This window comes from Elgaria multicarinata, chromosome 11 (genome assembly GCF_023053635.1).
Source record: "Elgaria multicarinata webbii isolate HBS135686 ecotype San Diego chromosome 11, rElgMul1.1.pri, whole genome shotgun sequence".
Lineage (NCBI taxonomy): Eukaryota > Metazoa > Chordata > Lepidosauria > Squamata > Anguidae > Elgaria > Elgaria multicarinata.
Genome location: NC_086181.1, coordinates 29030856 through 29052629, shown reverse-complemented (window position 1 = coordinate 29052629; position 21774 = coordinate 29030856). Strand labels below are relative to the sequence as shown.

The window sequence follows — 21774 nt, the reverse complement described above, 5'->3', positions numbered from 1 at the left end:
AGTCTGTTTTCTTGGTGTTGAGATTTCGGAAAAGCAGCAGGCACAACCCAGTCAGCAAGAAGCACATTGAAGAACTGATTTCAGCATGACAGTTAAACCTGCTCAAAAAACAGCTCCCATTGAAATCATTGGCACATAAACATATTTGGATTGTGCCCAGAATATGTGGGTCTTTTGCACATCCCTGCTTCTTGTTCTATGCTTTTCTGTAGCTTCTGGGCAATATAGCAGGCTGCAAGAATTATACTGTGGTGTCCCCTTTCCTTCAAGGCCCTTCTTCAAACTCCACTTTTTCCACATAGCCTTTGGCTTATCTTCTTAATCCTCACTCCCAACTGCAACGAAGATTTAAGCTAAGTCTATACTGCAAATCTCACAGCCATAAGTTCTGGACTAAATTTTTGACTTCTCTGTTTCTTTCCCCATGCCCTGCTTCTTATACTACTTAGTCTGAAATTGAACACTTCAAGTTCCTTTGTGGTATTTTGGTTGGTCCTAATAAAGTAGGGTGACCATATGAAAAGGAGGACAGGGCTCCTGTATCGTTAACAGTTGCATAGAAAAGGGAATTTCAGCAGGTGTCATTTGTATATAAGGAGATCCTGGTGAAATTCCCTCTGTATCACACTAGTTAAAGCTGCAGGAGCTATACTAGAGTGACCAGATTTAAAAAAGGGCAGGGCACCTGCAGCTTTAACTGTTGTAATGAAGAGGAAATTTCCCTAGGTTCCCCATATATACAAATGACACCTGCTAAGATTTCCTTTTCAATACAACTGTTAAAGATACAGGAGCCTTGTCCTCCTTTTCATATGGTCACCCTAAATAAAGATACCACCTAACTGTGGAATTTTTTTTAGAGGGAAGGATGTTTACTCATGGCTATTTTAGTTTGTTTTTATAAGCTTTAAGTATATCATGGCATTTTTGCCCACATTCTTCCCTCCCTCTGTTACTTCCCCATCCAACCTTGTTCTAATCAGATGAGGGTGCAGAGGTACTCCAAATTCTCTTTACATTGCCGAGTTTACACAGAAGCAGACCTACAACATAGTTCTCCCACAACGTTGCTGTCTACTGTCACCTGCATAAGGCCCCCACATTTCAGCCTCTTACCACATACTGACTGGGTCCACTGATTGGCGTACCTCAGTGTGACTTAAGCCACGATGAGCCACAGTACCCACAGCCGCCATCTTGAAAAGTATGACTTCTGAACACTGTAGTGGTGGGTTGTTCAAGGGTTAAACAACCCTCACGGCCTTGTTCAATCGTTGCACAACTCAAGTCCGCTGGGCTCGGATGACACAACAAACCCCGGCTGCAGCTGGAATGTCCAAAATGGCTGCCGACATGTTGCAAACCACCATGACTTAAATAAGCCACAGTGGGCTGTTTGATAATCCGAACAAGCTCACTGCTTTCTGCCATGCACATACAATATCTCCAGAATATGCAGGTTGCTTACCTGTAACCGTGGGTCATCTGTGCATTCACACACATGGGCTCTGCGCCTGCGCAGCTCATCTTCGGGAAACTTCTATAAGCTAGAGGCGTTTCAAGTGGGAACCCCTCCCCCACCATAATCCGGGTATATTCCAAGGGTTCCCACCTTCCCCTCAGTCTCTTTTCAACCACCGTTGTGGTAGTATCTTGAGGGAAGCTGTTAGCTAGTTTAACTCTTAAAGAGGCGTTTTATTCTATCTTTCCTTTCTTCTATTTATTGTTTAGTATTATTCTTCCTTTACTGTTTGCTTTTGTTTTAAACGATCTTTGATCACCCACTTGGGCGTATGGCCCTCAGGGCGCCATTTCGAAAATGTGTGCGTTGTGGCAGTAAGTTGCCACCATCTGATGCTAACAGCTTCCCTCATACCCGGATTATGGTGGGGGAGGGGTTCCCACTTGAAACGCCTCTAGCTATAAAAGTTTCCTGAAGATGAGCTGCGCAGGCGCAGAGCCCATGTGTGTGAAGCACAGAGACCACGAAGAAGAACTACTGATTTTATCAGTGGGGTGTCTTTATGTCCTGCAAACCAAGCATCAGCCTGGGGTATAAGAATGTCCAAAGGCTTTTTCAAACGAAAACTGGCCTAGGGAAGCAGGCCTATGATAAAGTTTTACCTTGACAGTTTATGATACTTTTCTAATATTTTCAGTTTAAAGCATTCTACTACTGACAGCATAGACACATAGTTGTTCACTGGGCAGTTTACCACCCCACTGAGAAAATCGCTTGGTGAGGTAAAATGCCCCCACAAACATGCCTGTATTTGCATTTTACAAATTCTACATGAGAAGAGACCTATCTCTGTTGCCCATTCAAGGTGCTATGTGCACTGATGGCACAAGAAAAATAAAAAACAACTATACACAATATTCAAAACGAGTGGGATCCTGATTCTATAACTTAACTAAAATAAAACTACAAATGACTCATCTCTGGAATTTGTTTTGAAAGGAATTACTTTTATTTCAGGATTTTCAGAGAAACCATTTTCCCTCCTTTAGTAGGATTCCCTACAACCCTATGGATGCGGTCGAGGAAACCAGGATATTCTCCCAAGACCAGTGAGGTTTCCCCTCTGCCTTATATTTTCTTCCGCCAGAGGAAAAAGAAGCGGTGCTTCCGTGGTACAAATGTGCGGTTCAAAGTGAGGGCCTTCTTCTTGATGGGATGGGGGGCCGTTAGAAGCCCGTTCCTAATGGCCAGCAACCTGTGCCTCCTATCACTGACTGGCTCTTCCTTCACCAAGTTGGGTTCGGGCATCTCCTCACTCTTAAGATGCTGGGGCAAACGAAAGATCAGAAAAGTCAGCCGAGGCCGAGGCTGGGGGAGACCCAAGTTGATGAATCTGAGCCCAGGGCTTGGCCTGTCTGCCTCGGGACTTTTTTCTTCCTGACTAGCCACCGGCTTTGTCTCCTGGAAAGATACAGACAAAATGCAATGGAGGGGGGAATATTACCTCTGTGTGAATTAATCGGAGAAGAACTTATGCTTAGAATGGGGAGGAGGGAGGGGGTGTCTGGGGTTCCAGATTCCTCAGTTCTCTGGGAGAGGAAAGTGGAGATCAGAGGAAGCGAATGAGGAATTCCTGGAACAGAGAAAGCTGAATCTAGTGGATCAGGAGGGGAAAGGAGGGGACTCACGAGCTACAGTTTTAATAAAAAGATTGGACAAATTCATGGAGCATAAAAGTCGAACATAGTAACCAGGATCACTGAACGAAACTGCCATATTCAGTGGCAGTATACCTCTGGGTCTAATGTTGGAGAGGGGACAGACAGCAAGGGAGGTTTTAGCATTCAGCCCCTGAACATAAGAAGAGCTATGCGGGATCAAATCAAGGGCCCACCTAGTTTCTGTTCACACAGTGGGCAACCACATGCCTTTGGAAGCCTACAAGTAAGATAAGAATGCAACAGCATCTTCCATGTGCCCCAGCAAGTGGTGTACACAGGCATTTTGCCTCTGATACTGGAAGTAGGTTTTAGCCATAATGACTAGTAGCTGCTTATAAACTTCCCAGAGGCCTTTGGCTTCCCATTACTGGAAACAGAACACTGGGGGAAATGATCCCGCAAGCCTCCATTTATGTTAACCCATGAGTTCTTAGCTGCCAACATGGTGCCCTCCAGATATGTTGGACCACATGTCCCTGACTGTGGGATAATGGGAGTTGTAGTCCAACCAATCTGGAGGGCACCAGATGAGGGATGGCTGAGTTCGGGAAAGAATGCCTCAGTGGGACAAAGCAGGAGAAATTCAGGATTCACCTAGGGTTCTCTGGGAGGGAAGTGCAGTCTAGGAGAAATTGTGTGCACTGGCTGTTCCCCCCACCCCGGAGTGTGTATCCAAGGAGCAGATAAGGAATATCTTGTCCAGCCTGTTAGACCTCCCCATTTCAGCTCATGTCCCCCTGGTTAGTGCTCCAATTAAGGTTCTGATTTTGGAGGGGAGTTGTTGCCTCCTTAAAGAGATACGTAGGGACAAACTAGACATGGCGCAAAATGTGTCTTTGAATCCCATGATTAGGGTTCTAGTCTCCTTACCCTTTCTTAAAACAGTCGCCACAGAGAGCCCTAATTCAGCTCTGTGCCGTCACTTGGGGGGGGGTTCTCGTTAAAAACTGCCCCCTCCCCAAAGCTGCTAATTGCAAGGCATAGTGATGGTCTGGGAGAGCTAAGAGCAGCTTCAGGGGGGCAATTTTCAGGGGAAAAAGTTCACATCAGGGCTTCCTGTGGCCTCTCTTAGTGATAAATAAATAAACCAACAAGGAGAATCCTAAGCAGGGGGTTCAAATATATGTTTAGCATCACATGTTGTTTGGCCTTGACATCCCTGCAGTATTTCTTACAACATCTGGACAGGCATTTTGGGGAACAATTTTCCCTGCAGGCTCGCTGCTCAAAGCAGCAAAGCAGGATAGGATGGCTCATGCACCAACAGATCAGCTCACCAGGTTGCCGCTTGGAGCAGAACAAAGTCTAGAACAGGGTTGGAGACGTGTCACCCTCCAGATGTTATGCTGGCCAAGGGCTGATGGGAGTTGCAGTCTAAGAACATCTGGAGGGCCAGGTGTTCCGCATCCCTGTTTTAGAATCTAACATATAATCTCTCTCTCTCTCTCTCTCCTCTCTCTCAAATACACACACACAGAAATTGGGTAAGCAACACAGCCTAAATCTGGCTGGCAACAGATGAACAGGTCCATCCTCCACCTGCATTCACACTGACTTTCTCCTCATCTGGGTGGACTTCTCCCTGTTCGATAGAGGTCACAGTTTTATCTGAAAACACCATATCGCCTGTACGGTTATCGGTCACCTGCAGACATGGACAGAACATGAGGATGAGGGGGAACTGTGGAACAAGGGAATGAGCATTCGGAGTCTTAGGTCCCTCAGCTGCTGGCGAAACTTCTTCTTGTAGCCAAAACTCCACAAACCTATGGTAACAGTGGACTTGGCTTCCCATGGGAGTTCCCCAGATGGTGTGGGAAGCGCCCACACCAGCACTGTAGCCCCCAGGCCTAGGATCTGGTGGTGCTGAGATAGGGACTGCCTTAACCCAGGGAACCAATATGGAAAGTAAATTAAAACAGCTTAGACATTCTACTATATTAAAAGGTATAAATAAATAAACAAACCCCACAGCATTGTTAAAACCCAACCTAGGAGAAGGGACTGGCAGGGTCAACTGTCTGAAGATTTGAATCATGCCTCAGGCCTGGTCTACACCATGGCTAGTTCTGTATTTGAGAGGGATTCCTCAACAGAGGGCCTCTGGCAGGCCCTCCCTTCCATCTTATGTGGGTGAGTCCTGGTGGATTTATTTGGCAGCAGACATGACTCGGGTCTCCATTTTAATTTCCCAGAATTCCCCCGATGTAGCATTGCAAGGAATTAAAATGGCTACCTAGCCCTGATGGGAGAAAGGGCTGGCCAATCCAGTGGAATAATACAGGAGTTGTAGGCTCCATACGGTGTACACCAATCAATGAGCCGAGCTGAGTGTGGTTATCCATGGCTTCAAATGCTTAAAGAACGAGGATGCCCCATTTCCCCCCAGTAGCTCACTCACTTTGCTGATTTCACGGTGGCTGTACACAGTGGCATTCCCCACTTTCCGTTGTTGCTTCTCCTCGTTGTGGTAGTTGGAGGGCAGTTGGTTGATGTCCACCGAGGGCTCCAGCGCTTCCTACATAGGACAAAGATAGATCCTTCCTTATGATGCAGAGGCACATAGGAAGCTGCCTTATACTGAGTGAGACGGTCCATCTAGCCCAGTATTGTCAACACTGATTGGCAGCGGCTCTCCAGGGTTTGAGGCAGGATTTTTTCCTAGCCCTACATGGAGATGTCAGAAATCGAACCTGGGGCCTTCTGCATGGAAAGAAGTGCTCTACCACTGAGCTGTGGCCCTCTCAAGAAAGCAGATGAAAGGAAAGATTTTGTTTCTCCCTCTCCTATAAAGCACAGAAGTCAGGGTCATCCAATTGAGAGCCAGTGTGGTATAGTGGTTAGAGTGTTCAACTGGGACTCAAGAGACCTGGGTTCTAATCCTCACTTAGCCATGACACTCACTGGGTGACTTTGGACCAGTCACTAAGGGCTTATCTACACCAAGCATGATATTCCACTATGAAAGTGGTTTATAAAAGGCAGGAGCCACACCACTGCTTTATAGTGGTATTGAAGTGCACTGCAGGATCTACACCACTGCTTTATAGTAGTACTGAAGTGCACTGACAACTGTTGGGGCCCATGGCACATCTACACCAAGCAAGATATAACACTATGAAAGTGGTATGAAAGTGGTATATGGTATGTGTCATGGGCCCCAACAGTTGTCAGTACACTTCAATACTGCTATAAAGCAGTAGTGTGGCTCTTGGCTTTTCTATACCACTTTCAAAGTGGAATATCCTGCTTGGTGTAAATGAGCCCTGTGTGTGATACAGTCTTCCCTTCCCTCAAATATCTTTTCTGACTGCAAATCCTTCACTGGATGACCATAGTCTAACTTTTCCTAACATTTAACACTGTTTCCCCATCACCTTACTGCATACTGCATACTGAACAAATGAAGCAGTTGACAAGTATACAACAACCAAACAACCAAACATTCAGAAAGTGTATAAACTACTATTAGCCTGCAAACATTAGCCATGGAACAAAATGGATTAAAGCTTGTCTTAGCTTGTTTCAACTTCAACCAGACATAACAGTCAAAAACAACTGAGAAAAACACACCTACATTGAAATTGTAAAAGGTATGTGAAATAGGTCCCAACAGTTGTCAGAATACTTCAATATCACTGTAAAGCAGTAGTGTGGCTCCTGCCTTTTATATACCGCTTTCATACCACTTTCATAGTGGAATATCTGTTTGGTGTAGATGAACCCTATCTCTCAGGCTAACCTACCCCATAGGGTTGTTGTGAGGATAAAGTAGAGAGGAGGAGGATCATGAATACCGCTTTGGGCTCCTTGGAGGAAAGACAGGGTATCAACCTAACAAATAAATAAATTATAATAAATAAATTATGGGCCAGAAGTCAGTTGCAGACCAAGAACGTTTCTAAACTCGTGATATGTGGCACATTCATGATTGGCCACTCATGGAAGTTTGCAGGTCCTTTAGATGATGTTGTCAACCTCCTGCACATCTCCCGTGCCTTCCCCTGGTTATCTGGGCTATCCTAATTCTTCTGAAATATCACGGAATTTCCTAACATGTACAGCCAAAGTTGTGCTACAAAGCATCCACTAGAGGGTGCTGTCTCATTCAAGGCTATGAGGACCAAAAGGAGGGAAAGTTTTCAATTACAAACCAGGTGGCCGGCAATTCAAATCACATTCATATAATGGAGCCCATCACAATCGCGCAAAGGAGCACTCCAGTAACGCAGCACAATTTCCCCCTAATGTAGAGATGCTCCAAGGGTGAAAGTCCAAGGTTTAACCCCTGGTCTCTCCAGGTAGGGCTGGGAAAGGCCCCTGTCTGAAACCCTGGACAGCCATTGCCATTGGCCATGCTGGCTGGGGATGAAGGGTATTGTAGTCTAACACATCTGGAGGGCCCCAGGTTGGAGACAGCTGGTGCAGACAATAGTGGGGCAGGTGGACTTGACTGAATAAGAGACATAAGAACATACGAAGTGCCATGCTGGATCAGACCGAGGGTCCATGTAGTGCAGCACTTGTTCAGACAGTGGCCAACCAGCTGTCGACCAGGGACCAACAAAGCAGGACATGGTGCAACAGCACCCCCTTCCACCCACCCATGTTCTCCAGCTACTGGTGCACACAGGCCTACTGCCTCGGATATTGTGTTCCCAAGTGGATGGGCAACAGATTCAGGGCAGATAAAAGGCTACTTCACACGTAATTAACAGATGGGTCTCTCCAGGCCAAGCTTCACTATAAATGGGAGAAACAAGGCAGGCAAGCAGATTTAGAGCCAGTGTAATGTTTTTAGCAGCACAAAGGCTAAAACAAATTGCAAGTTAAAATTTGCAAGGACCAAATGCCGCCACCCCAAAATACTCCTGAGAACGGATTTGCCAGGTGGATGCTTCCACAATGTGCAGATTTCTCAACTCAAATTTCATTATGCAAATTGAGGAGGGAGGAGTCCCCCAAGATTTAGAACCATGTGTCTCCGAAACCAGCTTTTAGGCCCGGGACTCCACAAGATTAGTGATTTCTTTGCAAACCTCCAAGAAATATATTTTTTAGAGTCACAAAAGTTGGGAAGTGGTTCCATTCAGAATTCCCATAATAAAAACCACTGCTCAAATGTTCTCTTGCATGTGTTCACTCCCAGGGTGGGTGGGGACTATAAAAACTGTGTATGGACCAAAACAAAGAATGATGTGATGTACAATGGAAAAGGGAACTGGGAGGGGGGATAACTAGCGGAAAAAGATGTTGATTTGGGAGGCGTGAGGAGAAGTCATATATTGGCTGGAACGTGAAGGACAGGCTGGTCTTCTCTACGACTGCCAGATATATCGCTTATCGCAAGCATCCTCCCGTCCTTTAAAAAGATCCTGCCTTATTGCAGAACATCACAGCTTCTGAGAACGTAACTGATGTCCTGACAGTGTTTGAGCATCCCTTCTAACTGGGGGCGGAGAGGGGGCCTTACACCCTCCCCCACTCCATCATTCCTTACCTGACTTTGCTCGAAGATGTTGTTAAACTCCTGGAAGAGTCTCTCCACGCTGGGGGGAAGAAAGGCAGCAGATGCAGGGCCCCCCTGCTCCAGAGCAGTCAGGCACCATAATCCCCATACCAGCGGCAGGAGCAGCATCCCTGCCGGGTTCTGTGGCTGCGTGAGCCAGGCCTGCGCAAAAGACAGAAGCAGAAGGAAAGATCTGAGGGGTGGGGGTGTATTTCCACAAGCACCGCCCCTGCTGGCTATTCCCGTTCCTTCCTCCTCTGTAGGCATTCCCAAAACACATCTCTCCGTTCTTTTATCCCAGCAGTGAGTGCAGCTTTATTAATTTTAGATCATGGATTTCATGGTTTTAGGAAATGAGGAGGGGGTGGCTTTAGATGGCCTGGGGCTGTTATTTCACTTGTGAAGCTCACACAATTAACATTTCTCTTCTCTCCACCCCCTCCACTATCCCATGTTTTATAACTGTGTCTATAGTTATAAAAAAAAAACCAACAAAAACTTTACCAAAACTGATGATGAGAGAGAGAGAGAACCTCTGAGCATGTGCACTTTTACATTTTAAACTCTGTGAAATCATGACACCATCCCGACAACAGGAATAAAACACAGTTTGCTTTTGCTCTCCTGATGCTAAATATTTTTTCTTGGGAATAGGCAGCATTTTGCTGTAGAAAAGGATAATATATTTTTAAAGTAAACATAATAAAGGATCTGTAAGCATGTGCACCCCCACTGGACCTCACCCTGACTGTATTTTTTTTAAAAAATAAGACTAAAGTGTGTGGTGTTAGCCCAGGTTATAATGCGAGGAAATTTCCCACTTGTCCCCCCCTCATTTGTGGGTCTTTAGGGGTGACCATATGAAAAGGAGGACAGGGCTTCCCTATCTTTTAACAGCTGTATTGAAAAGGGGATTTCAGCAGGTGTCATTTGTATATATGGAGAACCTGGGGAAATTTCCTCTTCATCACAACAGTTAAAGCTGCAGCTACCCTGCCTTCTTTTAAATCTGGTCACTCTAGTATAGCTCCTGCAGTTTTAACTGTTGTGATGAAGAGGAAATTTCACCAGGTGCGACATGCATACAAATAACACCTGCTGAATTTCCCTTTTCTATGCAACTGTTAAAGATGCAGGAGCCCTGTCCTCCTTTTCATAGGGTCACCCTACTAGATGGTCATCTGGGGTGGGGTGCAGACAGTGCGCCCCTAGACTTCAGACTCAAAATGGCCAACCCTAGTTCCTTCAGGGCTTTATCCCGCCCCATGACAAAGTATTTACCTGGATTTAAATTTTCCCCTATCCTGAATAATCGCCCCCAAATCCTACTCACTATGGCCTATCATCCACCACAGCCGTTTTTCAATATCCAGTTCTGATCTGTTCCTTTTTACACCCCTGATTCAGTAACCAGCCTGTAACCACCCTCACAGCATCAGAATACCAGTCAAGTCAGTTTCTTCCAAGGTGCTGGTTTGAAAAAGAGTTCTGATTCCAGAACCTGCTGGCATCACTGAGCATCAATCAGACCTGCAGGGCCAGCCCTGTTATTAGGCAATGTGAGGCAGGTGACTTGCAGGTTAGCCATGTGTCCTCTTTTACAGCAGACAGTCCTCTATTTGAAGGGCTGTCCGTTCCAATTCCAGTTTAAAGATACAAAAGAAACACTGAAACAGGCAGGCGTCTATGATGAGATGTACTATATTTCTATTTAAGCTATAATTATTTCTAATTTTGTATCTATGCATATGAATTGGTACTTGCAAATATTATGCAAATTGCAGTACCTTTTTGGGGGGTGATGCATGAAAATGAGGTTCAGACTTTGCTCTGATGGGCAAGAGAGTGTAATTAGAGCTGACTTACAGCTATTTAAAAGTTCAATATGTTTGAAAAAATATTTTTAAATGTAAGCAGGAAAATACTTTGAATGCTCTTAAACTTGTTAACCAAATGAAAACATGCTACACATGAAGTTTTAAGATATGAAGGGTTTATAGAGAAAAGTAAACACAAAAGGACATCACATGCAGAAGTGAAATGTGGAACATAGAATAATTACAGAGAAAATACATTTGTCCCTATGAACTATACAGGCTGCATACTAAGATTACGCTATGCAAAGTAAAACAACAGTTTAACTCTTGTGAGGCCTATTAGAAAACAATATTAGGAAAACCGTATTAGAGCACCAAATGGAATACCTATGACATACAAAAGTTATAGTAGGTCCAACTAGCAGAAATTTGAATTGTTTCTTAGCTCTACTTAAACTTCCACCAGTCCAAACTGCATAAATACAATGTTTGATGCTTTCAAATATACAGCAGTATTGTCCGAACCTTTAGGGGGGGGGGAAGAAGAAAAAACAAAATTATAGCTACCCATCCTAAGCAGAGATCTGAAGAGTACACTTTTGTGGATCCAGAGGAAAATTGGAAGATACCTCCATGGTGTAGGACTCAGCAAAATCCAGATAGGAAAATTAATCCAAGTAAGAAGTAAAGACAATGTTTTAAAATGGAAAAAGGCTATACTTAAGAACATAAGTCCCCTGCTGGATCAGACCAAGGGTCCATCTAGTCTAGCACTCTGTTCACACAGTGGCCAACCAGCTATCAGCCAGGGATGAACAAGCAGGACTATGGGTTACATCTGATGTAATCATCCTTACAAATATTATGTACATCTGGAAATTTAGAGAAAAATATATTTTTTAAAAATCCACTGTAAAGCAAGCTTTGGGCCTGAAGTTTGTGGGGTGGGTGGGTCAAGGGCTCAAAGCCCCCTTCAGATAGTACTGGCAGGCTCATGTGACAGACCCCGCGAGCCCCTTCTATCTTTTCTCCATTTCAGCCGCAGCAACAAAGGATAGGATGGCTCTACTACAGCTCACTAGCGTGACTCAACCATTCATGTAGGATTCTTCCTGTCTCACAGGGAGTGTCCCTTGGAAAACGCACATGCTATTCTCTCTGCCGCATGCCGGATAGTGTCCACCAAATCCCAAGGGATACCTGTTCAGATTAGCCAGTAAAAACCCCTGAGGAAAAGCCTGCCTAACTTTGAGTACCTGCCCTTCCCTTGCTAAACTACAGTAATTAAGAGCCATCAAGTACAACAGCGCCCTTATCTGCTTATCACTGGTCTTCTTAACTTCATTCTATTGTTTAAGGGAAGAAACCCCTAGGCAAGCCGACCATAAAAAATTAAGCTCCAGAGACGCTTGCTTCAGGCTGGGCCAGATTGCAATCTCTGCTTCCCAGCTCTGCCTGGGTGCAGTTTCTGCCCGAATGACTACCAAAGGAGGACACGGCGTTTGGAGTTCGTTCCAGCCTTGCTAGGCCCTAAATCCCAATCAGATTGATTTATCCTTCCTACCCTTGTTATTTGATCCTCTCCCTTCTCCGGAATTTTATTTACGAGCTCTCAGTACAGTCAGGCCAAGGGACATTGCTCCTAGTCCCCCTTTCTAAACCTAAGCTGCAAGCCGCTTAGGTTAGTCAAAGCCAGAGGAGGCAGAAGGCATCTAAAAACATTCTCCCTGAAGAATGGACTGGACTCTGCTGAGCATTCTGAGACATGGTAATATCTGCGCCAATTTCTTCCTCTTTCTATCCTTCAACCTTTATTTTCTGTTGCTGTCCAGCGCAGTCGCACCCCGAGTCACCCTACTCTTGAGTTACTCCTTGAATCCCTTGTATGTCCCTAGAACCAATTCCCCACCCTATCTGCATCTCTTTTGTGTTATCTCGGTCTTGCTGTAGATCCAGAGCAATGCTTTTATGATTATTTTGACTAACTTAAAAGTAGAGGTTTACAGTAGTCCGTCTCCTCTTATTTATTTATTTATTTATTTATTTATTTCATTTTTATACCGCCCAATAGCCGAAGCTCTCTGGGCGGTTCACAAAAATTAAAACCATCATAAAACAACCAACAAGTTAAAAATACAAATACAAAGTACAATATAAAAAGCACAACCAGGATAAAACCACGCAGCAAAATTGATATAAGGTTAAAATACAGAGTTAAAACAGTATAATTTAAATTTAAGTTAAAATTAAGTGTTAAAATACTGAGTGAATAAAAAGGTCTTCAGCTGGCGACGAAAGGAGTACAGTGTAGGCGCCAGGCGGACCTCTCTGGGGAGCTCATTCCACAACCGGGGTGCCACAGCGGAGAAAGCCCTCCTCCTAGTAGCCACCTGCCTCACTTCCTTTGGCAGGGGCTCACGGAGAAGGGCCCCTGTAGATGATCTTAAGGTCCGGGTAGGTACATATGGGAGGAGGCGTTCCTTCAAATAACCTGGCCCCAAACCGTTTAGGGCTTTAAATGTCAATACCAGCACTTTGAATCGGGCCCGGACCTGGACTGGCAGCCAATGAAGTTGTAAAAGGACTGGTGTAATGTGATCTCGCCAGCCAGTCCCTGTTAGTAAACGGGCTGCCCTGTTTTGTACCAGCTGAAGCTTCCGGACCGTTTTCAAAGGCAGCCCCACATATAACGCATTGCAGTAATCCAAACGAGAGGTTATCAGAGCATGGATAACTGTAGCTAGGCTATCACTGTCCAGATAAGGGCGCAGTTGGTATATCAGCCTAAGCTGATAAAAGGTGCTCTTTGCCACTGAGTTCACCTGTGCCTCAAGTGACAGTTCTGGATCGAAGAGCACCCCCAAACTACGGACCCGATCCTTTAGGGAGAGTGCAACCCCGTCCAGGACAGGGCAAACATCACCTCACCGGACAAATGAACCACCCGCTAACAGTACCTCCGTCTTGTCTGGATTGAGTCTCAGTTTGTTAGCCCTCATCCAGTCCATTACCGTGCCCAGGCACTGGTTCAGAACAGTCACTGCCTCACCTGGGTTTGATGAAAAGGAAAGGTAGAGCTGGGTGTCATCCGCATATTGATGACACCTCAGTCCACATCTCCGGATAACCTCCCCCAGCGGCTTCATGTATATGTTAAACAGCATAGGGGATAAAATAGAGCCCTGCGGAACCCCATGGCTTAGGAACCACGGCACAGAGCAATAATCCCCCAGCACCACCTTCTGGAATCGGCCATCCAAGTAGGAGCGGAACCACTGCAACGCAGTACCTCCAACTCCCAGTTCAGACAACCTATCCAGAAGGATACCATGGTCGATGGTATCGAAGGCCGCTGAGAGGTCCAGGAGAACCAACAGGGTCGCACTCCCCCTGTCTCTCTCCCGACAGAGGTCATCCCACAGGGCGACCAAGGCAGTTTCCGTTCCAAAACCAGGCCTGAAACCCGATTGAAATGGATCTAGATAATCCGTTTCATTCAAGAGTGCCTGGAGTTGTCCTGCAACCACCCGCTCAAGCACCTTGCCCAGGAAAGGGATATTTGCCACCGGCCTGTAGTTGTTAACATCTTCCGGGTCCAGATTAGGCTTCTTCAGGAGTGGTCTAATTACCGCCTCTTTTAAAGAGGCCGGCACCACTCCCTCTCTCAAGGAGGCATTTACAACCTCCTGGACCCAGCCGGCGATCCCCTCCTTATTTGATGTAATGAGCCACGAGGGGCAAGGGTCAAGCACACAGGTGGTCGATCGGACTTGGTCAAGCACCTTGTCCACATCCTCGGGCCTCAATAACTGAAACTCATCCAATAAAACTGAGCCGGACGGCACTCTGAACGCCTCTACTAGTGGTGCTGCATTAAGTGTGGTGTCCAATTCATGACGAATCTGAGCGACTTTATCTTCAAAGTGCCGTGCAAACTCGTCACAGCGTGCTACCGAGGGTTCAACTATCTCACGCCCTGGCCCAGAGTGTAACAGGCCACGAACCACTCGGAAAAGCTCCGCCGGACGACACCAAGAAGACGCAATGCTGGTGGAAAAGAACTGCCTCTTTGCCACCCTCACCGCCACAGAGTAGGCTCGATAGTGAGCTCTAGCCCGTGTTCGATCAGACCCAGCACGAGTTTTCCTCCACCTGCGTTCTAGCCGTCTCCCCTCTTGCTTCATCGCCCTCAGCTCAGATGTATACCAAGGAGCTGACCGGGCTCTGCTCAGAGGGAGAGGACGCTTGGGCGCGATCGTGTCAACCGCCCGAGTCATCTCTGCATTCCACAGAGCGACCTGGGCTTCGACAGGAGCACCGGCCATATCAGCAGGAAAATCCCCCAGAGCCCTCTGGAATTCCCACTCGGATATATTCCCACTCGGATATATGTTGCCAACCGTCCGTAATTAAGGGCGCAATCCTATGCAAGTTTAGACAGAAAAAAAACGCTTGCAACTCCCAGCATGCCCCAGTTAGCCTGGCTGGAACATGCTGGAAGTTGTAGGCCTTTTTTTCTGTCTGAACTTGCATAGAATTGCACCCTAAATCTAGATGTGTTATATAGTTTAACTTGTTCACATGCTTTACTCCCGGGTTACGGGGGATAAGATTGCAGGCTTTGGCGCTTGCTCCAAACAAGTTGGGGGTTTCGCCCTACTGGTTCTTTTTATGCCTCCTTCTAACCCTAACTTTTTCAGAAGGGGGGGGGCAAATAAAAGAAGTTTTTAAAGCCAGGTTTGCAGAGGGGCGAAGGACGGGGAGAGAGGGGGCAAATTGTCCTAGGGCCCCAGAAGTCTAAGCGTCCCCAAGGTATTGTTTCATATAACATTAGTAGACAAACAAGGTTAAGCCAGTGTTAACAGGCCACGTGAGCAAACTGCAAGAAACCGCTTCACTTTTGCAGCAGAAACGTGATGAATGGTTGGGCTTGTATGATCTCTTCTGGGGTCGGAACTGCCTTTGGTCTGTTGGAACCAGGGACAGTTCTTTGGATGCCCGTGTTTGGTTTCCTCCTATCCATATTCTTTTGCTCTGGATTTCCCCAATGAGTTGTAATAATAAATAGCTGAGTTTTGGAAGAACTCAGGTGTGGGCTGCCGTTTTCGCATATACAATAGCGCCTATCTGATCTTTGAATCTCACTGCAGTGGCTTTATTGGAAGCCCATTGCCAGCATACCCTGAAAGGTTGAGCTGGATTGCTGCATTGATTTCTTGTTTGAGGATTTTAGACTAGCAATAACCCTAAGTAGGTTAGATAGAATAAATAAGACTTTGCGTCCTTCTATCAGGCAAGTGTCCCTTTAATAAACTAAAATTGCTAAAGAATCACCTAAAATCTACTTACTATACGGCAAGCCTATTCATGTCTACTCAGAAGTAAGTCCCATTGAGTTCAGTGGGGCTTACTCCCAGGTTAGAGGGCATAGGGTTGCAGCCTTAACCAACTCATGATCCAGGCAGAAAGTAAGCTTGCTAGGCAAATCTCTTGATAATTTATTTGATATGTCTGCTGAAATGAAAGCCAGGAAAAAGTCTTTAGAGCAGGCTACCTGGTTCAATGATTCATTATTATAATACAGGATTTTTGTATGAATTATGCAAAGTCTGATAATTTCTACTTTTAATTTTCTTTACTGTAAATAATGTTTACAGCTACTATGATAATTTTGAATTTCCTGAGATTTTAAGATACTCCTTTTGCATTCTATTAAAGTACATTTGCCTATCTAGTGAGTTGGTATTAATGGTTTATTAGTGAATTTATCATTTGTAATGATTTATAATTTATAATCTTTTGTGAACTGCCCAGAGAGCTTTGGCTGTGGGCCAGTATATAAATGTAAATAATAATAATAAATACTACATGCTAAACTAGGGGTGAAATCCTAATTAGACAGAAAAAGTCCTGCAGCTCAGAGCATTCCCCAGCCAGATAAGCTGGGACTTATTTCTGTGTACTCCAATATAAACATTAACCAGTTCTGTGAGGTCTCTTATTACCAGGAAGAGTTACTTATTTCCATAAAAACAATGGTGAAGGCTGCAATTTTGCCATGTCACCATTAAGTGGCGATGTAGGATTTTGGTGAAACTGGCACGTATTTTTCCAGAAATTCCACCATGCTCAAAATTTCAGGGAATGTCCCTTCCTACCCGGGATGGCTGGGCAGGCGCATGTACACAATTGGGAGAGCGAGAGCGATTACGTCATTGCAAACTCCTTCGCTAAATTCATATGGTAGATTGCAAGTCAAAGAGTACAAATGCTTGTAACGGATTTGGGAAGGAACCTTTGAGCTCTATTGTTTCATTTTGTTGTCAACACTTAATAGAACTTCAGGCTGAATCCCTCTACACGTGTCGAGAACCTCCTTTCCTACTGAACAAGAGCTTAAAAATGCAACAAGTAACGATTGTCTTTAGTTGTGTGAAGATCTAATATGTTTATTTTAAGTGTATCTTATAGAATGTGGGGAAATAACGAAGAAAACACAGAACCCCAAAACTGTTTTTTCTGCCTTTACAATGCAAAATTTATATCCTATTGTCTGAGTTAGCTGACCAGGACAATAAAATTCTAAAACTTGGCTGCAGAGTCCTTGCAAATTCACATCTGTTTTTTTCTAACATAACAACATTCCCACATGCTCTGATTCCTCATTAATGGAATTTTACTGTGGGTCCAGATGTCGTCATCTTCTGTTTGTAACCCTCCCTTGTTTTCTCACAGCTTCTTCCGTCTTTTCTCTTACTGCAGAAAATCCGTTAAGGAGGAAAAGATGGAATAGTTGCACAATGTGTTTTGATTGGTAGCACTAAGACTCATCGGTCTAGAAACACCCATGGGTGCAACTAGTAGAAGAGAAGCTTATGTGCATTTATTTTATTTTACTTTTTAGTCTAAGGCATTATTCCTAAACTGTGTGTCATGGAGAAATTCAATGAATCCTTTAAATAATCAGTGGAAAATCTTTTTTGATCAATTAAAAGTGCCCCAGATTAATCAGGCATCAGATTTAAGACACATACGCACCATTTTAATTAATTTTTTACTTACAATTAATGCAGGTACTTTGGGGCCGTGCCCTCTTAAGTGATTAGCAGCTGAGTTTGTCCTAGCAAGGCATTGGGCCGTTTCACCTGTACCAAGGGCAAGATTTAACTGCCTCCCTTCTGCAATATTAGTAGGGCGCTCTGAGGGCACACCATATGAGGATCGCTTGTAGCTGTGGTGATGAAGCAGTTGAATCGTAAGGACATATGTTTTTTTAATGCAGCATCCACAGGGAGGAACAAAATAGACTTCTTGGCCCTATCATGAGGAAATGCCCTGGAAGGTCATCTGAGCAGTATTTGGAATACTTCCTGGCAGGGATGAACAAACCAACTACAGAGGCGGTGGCTAAGTTCCTTTTCTCTGTACAAAAGACTCATAAGATGATATCCCCATCATAATTGCAACTTCTATTTCAAGTTGTTGTTTTCAAAAAAAAAAAATCTTTGTCTCAGGTGTTTTAACTATGTTAAGATATTTTAAACTTGTGTATGTTTTAATAATTTCTCTGCCTTCTGTATAATGAACTAATGGTTGTGTTTTTACAGTCTTAATAATGTCTGCCACTGTTTCTCATTGGGTCTGTGTCCGTATAATAGATGATGATGTTGCAAGATGCCTCATTAGCATAATTACCCTCGCTGGGCGCAGGTTGTCATGACATCTGAACCTAGCGAGAGTGAATTGCTGGGGTGATTTGCAAAGCACCCTAGAACAACCCTTCCCGGGTTCGGATGTCACAACAACCTGTGCCCAGAGAGGAGGGTAATTATCCTAATTAGGCAACTCACAAATGCCTTGGGTTATTTTCCATCTATGATTGAGTGAACCCGGTCACTGGAAATTTGCTGCCATCATATTACCTATGGCGGAATGCCTGATTAAAAGTTCTGGAAATGGCTGGATTTAACAAACTAACAATGTATTTCTCAAAGGAGAAATGGACTCTTTACCAGATTTGATTGTAAAAATAAACAATTCCCCTTCGTAACCTATTATTGTAGCCTACGAGCCCCTGTACTCTCGGATTATTAAATAGAAATAACTTGCATATTAAAACATTCCAATAATCGTGTAAATCAGCATCTCCTACCTTTTGCTGTCCAGACTTTTTGTGTTCCAGCTTCCAGCATGGCCAATAGCTGGCAATGATGGGAGTTGGCATTCAAAATATCTGAGGGTCACCAGGTTGGAGAAGGGTGATGTATTTCAATATTCATATTTGAGGTTGGGGGAAACTCGTGCATAGATGCAACAGGAAGCTTTCCAGGAGTAATTCTGCTGTAAAATTGGGAGTTATTGAGTGATCCAATCACACCTGGGGAGCATTGAATTACTCATCCAGAGCACAGGCTAATTATAAAGAGAACATAAGAAGAGCCATGCTGGATCAGACCCAGGGTCCATCTAGTCCAGAACTCTGTTCACACAGTGGCCAACCAGCTGTCGACCAGAATCCACAAGTGCAACAGTACCCTACTGTCCATGTTCCCCAGCAACTGGTGCACACAGGCTTACTGCCTTGGATACTGGAGAACTGGCTGTAATAGTGCATCGGGTTGCCAATTGTTTTACAGGCTGTTTTTCTTCTACTTCAAACAGCAGCTTTGTCTACAGACATTTAGGTTCACTTGCAGATTTCTGCAAATCAAAATTGCTGCTCAAGGGACAAGAGCAAACCAGGCTGGCTTGCCTCCTTGGTTCTTCAGTTGACAACTCTCCCAGTGGATCATACAGAGAGGCAACAGGCAGCCACCCCTGTGGATGGAGGAACTGGGCTCACAGCAAATGTTATTTCATTCATTTCATTAGCAGCCTTCTTCGAGCATATTGGTGTGCCTTGGATGCACCCAGTTTGGGCTTGACTAAATGATATAAATGCAAAGCTTTATTTACTATTTCACCCTTCCCTGAGCTGATGCTGTCTAGATATGTTGGATTGCAACACCCATCATTTCCAGCCAGTGTAGGAAATGATCATCACCACAACTACAAGCAATCCTCATATGGTGTGCCCTCAGAGCGCCCTACTAATATTGCAGAAGGGAGGCAGTTAAATCTTGCCCTTGGTACAGGTGAAGGGCTAACCTGGAAGAGTTTGGACATGCAAACTGAGAATTCTCTTAGGCTGCACCTGATCTTCTTGGTCATACGCTTGGGGTGGGTGGGGTGGACCTTCTGCTGGCTTTGGGGCCTTGGAAAATGCCCAGTTCTGCCACCCTCTGGAACTAGCCCTGAGAGCACCTCCCTTATACCAACTGGCGGTCGTGTCTTAAGGCTCTCCTCCAAATAACTGCCAGGAAAGGTACCTCTCCGTACCATAATGTACATTTCCCAGGAGAGGTACATTATAACAAGAGAGGTGTCTTTTTTTGTGGTGGCACCTCACCTGTATAATGCTCTCCCCACACAGGTATGACTGGCACTGAGACCACAATCTTTTCAGTGCAAAGTTGAAACCTTATTTCCTAGCACTGGTCAGTTAGTTGTGCTGTTTTGAAATCTGTTTTACTCAATTGTTTTAGTTTCCTTGTATTTTATTTTGGTATGATTAGCTTGATCATGCCCTTTGTGTATCACCCTGGTATCTGTAACGATGAAGGGCAGATTAAATAATTAAAATAATAAATATTTATTCAGAAGTCAGTCCCCTTAAGCTTCAATGGGAATGAAAAAAATTGCGCTGGCTTTCTGCCTTCGCTGCCAAATAACCCTAACCTTATTCTGCTCTCTGCATTACAAGGGACCCCACATATTCTGATCCAGATCTGTAAACAGCTGCCTTTTCTCATTTCGAAGGGAGAGTGTCCCTTGTTTATTTCTCCTGGTAGCCTTCAGTGTCCAACCCTGAATCTGTTTTGCACCTAGCAGAGCCTAATTCTAAACCAGCCTTCCCCAACCCGGTGGCTTCCAGATGCGTTGGAACGCAATGCCTATCATTCCCTAAGAATTATAGGAGTTGTGGTCCAGCACATCTGGAAGGGACCAGGTTAGGGAAGCCTGCTCTAACCTAATTAAGGCCACATCCTATGCATGTTTAGACAGGAAAAAAAGTCCTACAACACCCAGCACAGCTGGCCGGGGAATGCTGGAAATTGTAGGGCTTTTTTCTGTCTAAACATGCATAGGATTGTGGCCTGAGGCTGGAATCCTAGGCACAAGTATCTGGGAATAAGGCCCACTGAGCTGCATGTTTGTAATTACATTTCCTACATCCCCTCGTACAAAGTAGGATTTATTTATTTTTAACATACTCAGAAACATTTTTTTTCTTCCTCCCCCCTTCATTTTGGCTGAATATTCACCCTGAAATGTCCTGGGCAAGCAGAAACACAAGAACGCTCTTGCTAGATCGGATCAAAAGTCCATCTGGGCCAGGGGAAGGGCTGCTGTAGCTCAGTGCTACAGAACATGCTCTGCACCTTTCCAAGGCCATTCCCCAGTAACTACAGGTAACGCTGGGAAAAATCTGTCTGAAGCTTAGGAGAGCTGTTACCAGTCACAGGAGTGCAGACAGTCTAGATTCTATAGACTAATTTGTTTGACTCTAAGGCAGCTTTCTATATTACATGGCTTCCCAACACAGCCCTCTCCAGATGTGTTGTACAACAATCTCCATCATCCCCAGCCATGGGTGTTGACATCCAACACATTTGGAGGGTGCCTATTTGGATAAAGCTACTATATTCTCATATCCGGCTTCCGTCAGGGGCCACCTAAATATCCCCAGGAGACCCTTAAACTCTGCTGTGTTGCTGTACCTCTGATATCCAGCAAAGAAGATGGCCATTCAGCCATAGTGGCCAGGAGTCACAGACCTACCCTCCATGAATTTGCCTGATCCTTTTTTTTTTTAAGCCATTCTAAGCTACTGGTGAGCACCACAACTTGTGGAAGGGAGCGGAAATGAATAGTGTATCTCTCTCTCTCCTCTTAACCTTTCAGCTATCCCTAATAAGGGGAAATCCTATGCATGTTTAAACAGAAAAAAATGTCCTACAACTCCCAGCTAGGCTGCCTGGAAGTTGTAGGACTTTGTTTGTTTGTTTGTCTAAACGTGCATAGGATTGCACCGATAAGGGTGATATTTTATAACCTCCTCCTCCTCCTTTCCTGGGCAACATTTCCCAGCTAGGGAAGGTGTGGCCTATGTGCCCTAAGCCCCGCCCCCACACAACCCCTCAGCTCCTCCCTTTCCTCCCCCTG

The 21774-nt window shown here is 44.9% G+C and overlaps 1 protein-coding gene across 1 annotated transcript in view; it reads right to left on the bottom strand.

The window, feature by feature from the left end:
- Positions 1-2448: 2448 nt before the first annotated feature.
- Positions 2449-21774, bottom strand: part of DKKL1 (dickkopf like acrosomal protein 1) — a 46956-nt gene continuing 27630 nt past the window's right edge. Inside the window, exons 2-5 of the mRNA XM_063138319.1 lie at positions 8684-8854; positions 5585-5701; positions 4739-4828; positions 2449-2923 (exon numbers count right to left, since the gene is read on the bottom strand). Of these exons, the coding sequence (XP_062994389.1) occupies positions 2591-2923; positions 4739-4828; positions 5585-5701; positions 8684-8821 (678 nt within the window). The 5' untranslated portion in view covers positions 8822-8854 and the 3' untranslated portion in view covers positions 2449-2590. The remainder of the gene's footprint in view (positions 2924-4738; positions 4829-5584; positions 5702-8683; positions 8855-21774) is intronic.